Source organism: Lepus europaeus, chromosome 18, assembly GCF_033115175.1.
Source record: "Lepus europaeus isolate LE1 chromosome 18, mLepTim1.pri, whole genome shotgun sequence".
NCBI lineage: Eukaryota > Metazoa > Chordata > Mammalia > Lagomorpha > Leporidae > Lepus > Lepus europaeus.
In genome coordinates, this window is record NC_084844.1 from 26251915 (window position 1) to 26261671 (window position 9757).

At 63.0% G+C, this 9757-nt stretch overlaps 1 protein-coding gene across 2 annotated transcripts; it reads left to right on the plus strand.

The window, feature by feature from the left end:
* The first annotated feature begins 1250 nt into the window (after window positions 1-1250).
* EPN3 (epsin 3) lies at window positions 1251-6662 on the plus strand. Of its 2 annotated transcripts, none has more exons than XM_062216705.1 (8): window positions 1251-1864; window positions 2740-2858; window positions 3780-3905; window positions 4667-4754; window positions 5108-5377; window positions 5541-5645; window positions 5740-5970; window positions 6137-6662. In XM_062216705.1, the coding sequence occupies exons 1-8, from the start codon at window positions 1303-1305 to the stop codon at window positions 6457-6459; spliced, it is 1824 nt and encodes a 607-aa protein (XP_062072689.1). In that variant the 5' UTR covers window positions 1251-1302; the 3' UTR covers window positions 6460-6662. The 2 variants fall into 2 exon arrangements, with proteins under 2 accessions (XP_062072689.1, XP_062072690.1); XM_062216706.1 differs by having other exon boundaries at window positions 5547-5645.
* The last annotated feature ends 3095 nt before the right edge of the window (window positions 6663-9757 follow it).

The window sequence follows — 9757 nt, forward strand, 5'->3', positions numbered from 1 at the left end:
CACCTCTGGTAGCCTCCGGATGAGCTGAGGCCCAGCCAGGCTGGGAGGGTGGGCGGGGCTGAGAGGTGCAGTCTCAGAGGCTTGGGGCGAAGCAGCCCCCCCAGGGCCAGGCTGACTGCGTGTGCACACCTGTGCTCCTGATTCGGCAACGGCAGTGGCAGGGGTTCCTCTTTCTGAAAGGGCCTGGGGTGGGGTTGGGGGCTGGCTTACTCTGGGGCCTGGTCCTGAGGCTGCTGGGAGGGAGACAGCCATCGGAGGTGTGCCATGGGCTGTGGGGGTTTGCAGAGTCCTGCTGCAGGGAGCTTCCATTCCAGCTGAGCCGGTGATGCTGAGATGGTAAATCCATCCGATGAACTATTCACCAAACTGGACGACTCTGATGAGTTTTGGAGACCTAAGGGTCAGTGCCAGCTTTGTCACCTACACTCCAAGGGCTCTGCGCCCTTGTGTATCTGCCAGACACGGGTCTCTGAGAGAGGTGGCCGGCCCCCAGCGCTCCTTACGCTTGCCCTCTGGCCCGGCTCCCAGCATCGCCTCTGAGCTGCCCTTCTGCCCTGCCCGGTTCATCCCTCCTCTCCCTTACCTTTGGTCTCAGATCTCAGCTCAGCCACCTCCTCTGGGAAGTCTCCCCTGATTCCTCTCGCCTCGATCGCCGTGTGCTCCCGCATACCCACGTGGACTGTGCTCTTCTGCACCCCCTCACCTGACTGAGGGTGGACCAGGACAGCACAGTACCTGGCTCAGAAAGGGCCTCCAGGAAATAGGTGTTGAAGGAACCAAACAACAGAAGTTAACGTGCACCGGCGAGGAGGGCGGTGAGAGAAGCCAGAAAGGATAGAGCCTACGCCATCCCCTGGCGGGGGAGAAGGGGGGCCAGGGGAGCATTCCTGGGCACCCCAGCATCTCCAGGGGAGGGGGCGGCCTGGGGTCTTCCAGGCCCCCTGTGTAAGGCTCTGCCATCGTGGGCGGGTCTGATACTTCCCCAGCTTCACTTTCCCCATGTGTGAATGGTAATAATAATGGCGACGTCGCAGCGGGATTGTGACGATGGATGCGTGCAGAGCCCATGCAGGCCGCTCCTGGCAGCAGGGACAGCCGGCTAGACCTCGTGCAGTCGGTTGTGGCCCACAGCCCCTGAGTTCTAACCCTCTCTTCCTCAGCCCCATGTGGACCCCAAGGACACAGCCACCCTGCTGAGAGTTCCGTGGTCTGCCCTCGGAGACCGTGACCTCGAGACGGCGGCCCTCTGCGGCCCTCCACCTCCGGCGGGGGCGGGGGCCGGCCCCCTCCAAGTGCTCGGCCATGACGACCTCTGCCCTCCGGCGCCAGGTGAAGAACATCGTGCACAACTACTCGGAGGCAGAGATCAAAGTGCGCGAGGCCACCAGCAATGACCCCTGGGGCCCGCCCAGCTCGCTCATGTCCGAGATCGCTGACCTGACCTTCAACACGGTGGCCTTCGCCGAGGTCATGGGCATGCTGTGGCGACGGCTCAATGACAGTGGCAAGAACTGGCGGCATGTGTACAAGGCGCTGACCTTGCTGGACTACTTGCTCAAGACGGGCTCCGAGCGGGTGGCCCACCAGTGCCGGGAGAACCTCTACACCATCCAGACGCTCAAGGACTTCCAGTACATCGACCGCGACGGCAAGGACCAGGGCGTCAACGTGCGCGAGAAGGTCAAGCAGGTGATGGCCCTGCTCAAGGACGAGGAGCGCCTGCGGCAGGAGCGCAGCCACGCCCTCAAGACCAAGGAGCGCATGGCGCTGGAGGGCACAGGCATCGGCAGTGGGCAGCTGGGTTTTGGCCGCCGCCACGGCGAGGACTACGGGCGCTCCCGCGGTTCCCCGTCCTCTTACAACTGTGAGTGGGCCCCTGGGAGCTGCGGCGGGGCCGGGGCTGGGGTCTGAGTTCGAATCCTACCTCTGTAGGCCTGAGCCATGGTGGGACTGGCAGTCAGTGAGAGAAGGAACAGTACCGGCGAGGCAGTGCACATGCAGGTGATCAACACATCGTGTTCTATTGATGGCTGTTAGTTAGTTGTCTGATAGGGTGGCAAGGGCAGAAGCATAGGCTTTGGGGTCAAGTAGCCTTCTCCAAGCTGTGTGACCCCGGCAACCAGGTCTCCGAACCTCCGTGCTCATCTGTAAAATGGAGATAACCCTACCTACTCCATTGTGCGAGCTGAAAATTAAGCAAGGCCAGGCCCAGGGACACCTGTGACACTGCGGCCAGACATCAGGCATTCACCTCTGTCCCCCCGCACCAGAGGGCACTGCCCTTGAAAATGGGTGACTGCCGGCCAGTTCCAGACTCTCCCCTCCCCCCACAGCAGGAGGTTCCCCAAGGAATCCTCCGAATGCTCTTGGCGGTTTGCTGCGGCTCTGATGCTGTGACCTTGTTGGATTGAAACCTCCTGGCCTCCCATTCCCCCTTGGCCACAAGCAGGATAGGGTGTGCCTGGAAGTGTCCAAGAGTTGGAGCCAAGGGACCTGGGTTCAAGATCCTGGCCAGGCAAAACCACCCCCTCCAACCCTGAGCTGTGTGTGCACCTGCTGGGGCGTGGAAGGTGGAACCCTTGTAAAGTGCCAGGCAACTGTCTGGCCCTCCGGGGCCCCCAAATGCCAAATGTCCCCTCTCCCTCGGTGTCCTCCTTTGGCCCCAGCTTCCTGGCAGGGGGAAGGGAGTGAGAGCCCTGGGCACTGGCATGGTCGCAGAAACCACCACCATTGTTGCAGCCTCCTCCTCGCCCCCCCGCTACACATCCGACCTGGAGCAGGCCCGGCCTCAGACGTCAGGAGAGGAGGAGCTGCAGCTGCAGCTGGCCCTGGCCATGAGCCGCGAGGAGGCCGACAAGGTGAGGTCCCACGTTGGGGCTGCTCCGGGCGGGGCTGGGCAGAGGAGCCTCAGAACCCCACGGCCTTCACTTGGGCTCCCTAGCCTGGGCCCACTCCTGCCCTCCAAGGACAGCACAGGGCCCATCTGTGTCCCTGGACTTGACCCTGGCAGAGGCTGCCTCCCTACCTCCGGTCCTCTCTGCTGGGCCTCCAGAAGTGTGGCTGGGGGTTTCGGGTGTTTCTAAGGGGCCCTCCCCCTCCCCTCCTGGTGGTGGTGGTGGAGGGTAAGGGTGCCAGCAGATGCACTCCCATGAGACCTGGGCGATGCTGCTCCCCACCAACTGTCCCTTTGCAGGGACAGGGACAGTACCCCTGAGGCCATCTTCTCTGCCATACGTCTTTGGATCCAGGAAGACTGGGCAGGAAGCAGCTGGGCCGTACACAGCGAGGCCGGGGAAGCCATCGGGGCATCAGGAGAGAACGGGCTACCTTCCCGGTCTTGACCCTGAAGCTCAGACCTCACCCCCACTCCTGGCCCTCCACCCCGTTACTCAGCCAGGACTGGCGCGGGGTGGGGGGAGCACGGGGCCAAGTTCACCCCTCTCTTCCTCCCTCACAGCCAGTGCCCCCAGCCTCCCTCAGGGACGAGGACCTGCAGCTACAGCTGGCTCTGCGCCTGAGCCGGCAGGAGCACGAGAAGGTAGTGAGTGGGCTGAGGCCCCCCTGGCTACAGGTGCTGCTGCGGCTGGTGGAGGCCTTGCTGCTGGTGGAGGTGCTATGAGGCCACTAACAGGCTCCTCACGCTGCCCCCCTGCCCCGGTGACCCTGCCGCTCTTAACCTCAGCCACCTCCCGCCCTGCACTCTCCTGACTCAGCCTCAGGTGCCCCCTCCTGTGTGGCCTGGGCTGCTCACGCGCCCCCTCCTTCCGTGCCTTCTGCAGGAGGTGAGGTCCTGGCGAGGAGATGACTCCCCCACGGCCAATGGTGCAGGGGCCGCCTCCTGCCGCCGGCCAGACCAAGAGCCGGAGAGAGAAGACAGAGAGGAGGAGAAGCTGAAAACCAGCCAGGTAGGGGGCAGGCTGGGGTGTGGGGCACAGTGAGCAGCTGTAGAATGAATGGTGTTTGGTCTATTGCACGTGCTAAGTGGCCATGAAATGAAAATGGAGGTAGGGGTGTCTATCAGCCTCTGGTCCTGGCCAGCAGCACAATGGGGTGGAGGAGTCCTGCGCCGGCATCTGAGTCCTGGCTCCACTGCCGCTTACCCCCTGGAGGACCTGAGGCCTGGCACTGCCCTGGCCAGTTCCCTCCAGTGCCTGCGGGCTCCTTGGAGAGCTCCAGTTCTGATGCCCCGGCATCTTGTGTCAATCGTGGAACCAGACGAGGGGAGGGCTCGGGCACACGGTGCCGACAGCCTCCTGGGCTCAGACGTGCGCTCTCACCTTGCCACCCCCTGCGATGTCTCTGTTCCCATCTACCCATGGCCATGTTGTCTCAGACACTGACCCAGAGAGGGACCCTCCGTGTAAGCTATCTCTGCCCGCTTCTGCTCGCCTGGGTTCTACCCCAGCTCTGCCTCTCAATGGGCCTCAGCTGCCTCACTTGTAGAATGGGCACATCACCTTTCCTTGTCTAGCTCTCAAGGTGGAGAATCAGACACTGAACAGATAATGAGATATTTATAAACTGGAAAGCAGTGTACAAAGGTGCAGGATCGTTAAGGATGTTTGTGGAATGAATACAGGAGGGAGAGAGCTGGAGTCAGGCCAGGGACTGCCCTTCCTGCCGGCCCCGCCCACTTCTGAGCCCCGGCTGCCTCTCCCCTCCACAGTCCTCCATCCTGGACTTGGCCGATGTCTTCGTACCTGCCCCGGCCCCGCCCTCCACACACTGCTCTGCTGACCCATGGGACATCCCAGGTGGGCATGCAGGGCTGCCAGAGAGAGACCCCTGCTCCTCCCCAGACCCTTGCTGGCAGCCCCTCCCCCACAGCCGAGGGCCACTGGGCAAGTCGCTCACCTCCCTGAGCCCCAGTGGCTTCCACGGTGAGGACTGGGGCCCCCTCTTGCTGGAAACTCAGCGCGTGCCCTCTGTTTGTCCTCCCCGATGCGGCCCGGCCCTAGGAGAAGGTGGCCGGAGGTGCCCAGGCCTGGGGTCCAGCTCCCAGGTTAATGCTTCAGAGGGGCTCAGCATCCCAACTGGGGAACTGGGAAGGAGCCTGGAGGAGGGGTAAGTGGGCCTGGGGTTCACGTCTGCTGTGTTCTCATTGCAGGTCTCAGGCCAAGCGCAGAGCCCAGCGGCTCCTCCTGGGGGCCCTCTGCAGACCCCTGGTCTCCTGTCCCCTCGGGAAATGTCCTGTCCCGGAGCCAGCCCTGGGACTTGCTTCCCACGCTCTCCTCCTCTGAGCCCTGGGGCAGGACCCCAGTGCTGCCTGCTGGACCCCCAGCCACAGACCCCTGGGCACCCAGCTCCCCCCACCACAAGCTTCCCAGCAAGGGGGCAGACCCCTGGGGGGCCCCGGTGGAGACTTCAGACACACCTGGTAGGTGGAGGGCCAGGGGCTGGGGGAGGGGCCATGCAGGGCTTCTGGGTGCCCCTCCCTCCACAGCCAAGGGCCAGTGGGTCTGTCCTGGTACCCTGGCAAAGGCTGTCCCGTGCCTGCCCTGGTGGCTACACATCTCCTCTCCCTCTTCCTCCTCTGTGAGCTCTAGGTAGTACTTCGACCTTGGACCCGTTTGCCAATGCTCCAGAATCGGCAGAGACCAAGGAAGCGCAGGCCCTGGTCCCTGGGAAGCCAGGCAGCCCTGTGGGTGAGCAGGAGGGCGGGGATGCTGGGAGGCCGCCTCTGCCCTCTGCCCTCTCTCTGCTCCTCCCACCGCCACTGACCTCTTGTTTCTACTCCAGAGTTGGACCTGTTTGGAGAGCCCAGCCCAAGTTCCAAACAAAACGGCACGAAGGAGCCGGATGCCTTTGACCTGGGCATCCTGGGAGACGCGCTGAGCCAGCCCGGCAAGGAGGCCCGCGCCTGCCGCACTCCGGAGTCCTTCCTGGGCCCCTCAGCCTCATCCTTGGTCAACCTGGACTCGCTGGTCAAGGCGCCCCTGGCTGCAAAGACCCGGAACCCTTTCCTGACAGGTAGCTCAGCTCCTGCTCCTTCAACCCTGGGGACCCCCGCTCTCTCCCCGCCCCTTCCAGCAGAACGCAGCCCCTGCCCTAAGCACCCCACACCCTCCACACCGATCTTGCTGCTGTCTCCCCCTCCCCCTCTCTACCAAGCCCCTGACCCACTCTCCTTCCGCAGGTCTCAGCGCCCCATCCCCCACCAACCCGTTCGGCGCCGGCGAGCAGGGCAGGCCGACCCTGAACCAGATGCGCGCCGGCTCGCCGGCGCTGGGCGGGCCCGTCGGGGCGGCGCTGGGCTCCATGACCTACAGCGCCTCCCTGCCCCTCCCGCTCAGCAGCGTGCCGGTCGCCGCGACCCTCCCCGCCTCCGCCAGCGTCTTTCCGCAGGCCGGTGCCTTCGCGCCGCCGCCCGCCAGCCTGCCGCAGCCTCTGCTGCCCACGTCCGGCTCAGCCGGGCCGCTGCACCTGCCCCCGCAGGCGGGCACCAACCCCTTCCTCTGAGGGCCGTCGGCGCATGCGCGCGAGGCTGTGCTCGGCACACCCCCACCCCAAGCCTGGGGCGAGGTGTTCACGACCGTGGACCACTGAGACAGGTGACCCCCGGCAAAGCTGGAGATGGACAGTATTCTGGGGGCCGAGGCCACGCCCCCAAATAAAGACTGGACCCAAGTCCTCGCTATCACCAGGTGGACTTTTGGGGGGCGTGCGGCCGGGTCTGGACCGCAGTGCCGATCACCGACTGCGGAAGAGACTACTGCACAACCGGGGGCGCCCCTCTCCACCCGCCCACCCCCGTCTCTCCCATCAGCCTAGCACCTTGGCTTCCAGACGCTCCTAGGCTCCCACTCCTGCGGTCACTTCATGTGTCACACGTGGGCACCGGGCGCCATCTAACAGCCGATGACAGTAGGCGTTTGTTCCCATTTTTTGTGCACTGGTTATGTGCTAAGCACTTTAGGCAGAGAATTTCATTTAGTCCTTGCAACAACCCCCTGAGGTAGGTAATATGATTACTCCCTTTCAGAAGCGGCTGCGTCATTTGGGGGCCCAACGCTAGGTGAAAATACAGGGCTCCTTGTTCACACCTGGGCTGAGAGTTCCCAGGCAGGCATCGCAAAACCTTAACTAAGCACAAAGCCCTCTGGCGCGCGGCTGTGCAGGGCACTGCTCCCATTTCACAGGTGAGACGCAGAGGGGCTTCCCGACAGCCTCAAGGCCCACCTCCCACCCCACCCCCGCTCGTGCGGCGCGGGCCTGGGATTCGAGGCAGACAGCCTGACTCCACCGGCTGGGCCCAGCAAATATTGACCAAGTGCTGGGCTCACCTGGGACAGTCGGACGGACGGGGCCAGGAACTGCTCAGCCTACAACCTTCAGGAACTGAGAACAGCGCAGTAGGGGGCACAGACCTAGTGTGGGAAGCCACGCCCCTTTGTTTCCTTGAATCCCCTGCAGTCCAGCTCTCCCTGCCAACCACCTTTCCCAGGACTGGCAAGAAACAGCCTTCCTGGGGTTTAAGCAGGATCTGGTATTTCATGTGGGGGGAGGGGTCCCAGTCCCACCCACGTGGCTACTTCAGCCTACAGGACTAGAGCGGTCAGACCCACAGGGCTCAAAACTCTGCACCCCAGTTTAAAGTTGCTAATAAGGATAATCACTTAGTAATAAGTGGTTACAAGGCTCCCTGACCTGGTGTGTGCCTCTGTTTCCTTGTTCAACGAGACCAAGGCTTCCTTCATGATGAGATCACTGTGCGTGTGGCGGGGGTGGGAGGGGGGATGTGCCTCCCTCTGGGGCCAGCCCTCCCTGCTTGATCCCTGCCCCAACTCTGTGCCTGTCCCACCTGGGCCCCAGGGTTCCCCGGGGAGCTGTTTCATTGCCCACAGAGACGAGCAGGGCGACCTTGCTCCCCACAGTGGCCGCCCTCCTCCCTGCCTGGGGCTGCCACTCCAACACATTCTTGGGATGCTTGGGGGCGTGGCTCAAGCTCCACCTCGCCCAGATCTTACCTCCACTCCACCTGGCCCGGCAGCCCAGAGTATGATGTGGCCACCATCCAGCGCCCAGTTGCCCTTGTCCAAGTCACACTTGAAGTCTCGTTGTCACGCCGGGTCTCCCCCAAACCGAAACAGGCTGCGCGCTCCCTGCTCTTACCCCCATTCCCTCCAGCCGGGCGCATCCTTCGCTGCCCCAGGCAGGCCACAGTCGGCCAAGCCTCCCTCCCAGAATCCTGGGTCCCTTCACTCCTGCACACCTCCGGGGACCTTCCCGGCCGGCCCCGGCCCCAGCCCCGTGTGTCTTCATTTGCTTCCCGGTGTTCCCCTCACATCCTCTCTCCATCTCTGTCCTCTTCAAGGACGCTGGGACCAGGCCCGCTGCCCACGACCTGCATGTTGCTGGAGCCAGCTGGCCTCGCATCCAGGGGGTACCCTAGCTCCTTGCTTCCTTGTGACTCAGTGCACCCGGGTCACTGAGGTGTCCTCAGGGCTCAGTATCTATTGAGAGTCCCTTCCCCAGGAGGTGGCCATGTGGGTGCTCCCATGCCCGTGTCCTTTGCACCACAGGCTCGCCTTCTTCAGCCGGTCCTGGCTGGCTTCTCAGGAGTCTGATGGCGTAGACACTCCATTCCCTGGCCCTGTCCCGCAGGCTGGCTGGGCCCCGCCCCCTGTTCACTCCTCCTCCGGAGGGTCATCCCACAATAGAGGCCCCATTCTTCTCTCCCGACAGCCTGTCCTCTGCGCTCAAGCCTGGACATCTCCACGTCCATGTGGACGTTCTAGACACCTTCAGCCAATAGGTCCAAAATGACCACACGAACCCCCTGCCCTCGTCCCCCCAGCCCGGGCCGGGCTCTGTTTTGGGAATGCCTCTGCCTTGTGAGTCACCCTTGACCCCATGCTCGCTCTCGTCTTGCTCAGTGCTAGTTCTGATGCCACTTGCTCCTCTCTCGGCCTCTGGTCCACCACCACCACCCTGGGAGACCTCCACTGTCTCCCCTGGGGGCTGCTCCAGCTCCCACACTGCCTTTGCTCCCTCTCCGGCCCTTTCCAGCCCCTTCTCCACTAGGCAGCTCGCAGGATCTTCCCAAAAACGCAGCTCCCGCTGGCTCCCTGTCCTGCCTAAGCCTTTCACCAGCATCCCTCTGCTGCCATCAGAGATGCCTTCCTTGTAGCCCACAAGTCCCTCCCAGACCTGGCTCCTGCCCTCCTCCCCTGCCTCCTGCCTCATCTACCAGGCTGTCTTTGTTCTGCTCTGTGTCCAGCCATACCAACCTCCTGTAGGTCCTGGGTCGTGACTCACCAATGCGCCATAGGGCCTTTGCACATACAGTCCCTTCTGCCTACTTCTCCACTCAGCCACGTTCCCTCCACTGCCCTCCTCGTGTCCTCCATGGCTACTACACAAATGTGATTCCTCAAGGAAGCTTTCCTTCCTGGCCCCCTCCACCGGGTCAGATCCCTTGTTATACCTGCTCATGGCACATGGCACAGTGGGTGCTTGTATCTTCACATGCGTGGTGAGCATGTGAGGTGGTGAGCAACATGAGAGCAGGAGCGCTGTCTCTCCCTGCCTACCAATGTACAGCAAGTGCAGAGTGGCAGGCAGGGGACAATGAGGGCAGTATGCTGCAAATGCAGCGAGCATGCCGTTTGTGGTGGGACACAGTCAGCTCATCGCTATTACTCAGGGAAGGCTTCCAGCGGGGGATCTTGAGATGGGTGCACCTGCTTGGCCTCGCTTCCTATTCGTTGGACAGAATTAAGCTGAATCTCAGACATTCCACGGCCCTAGCAACTCA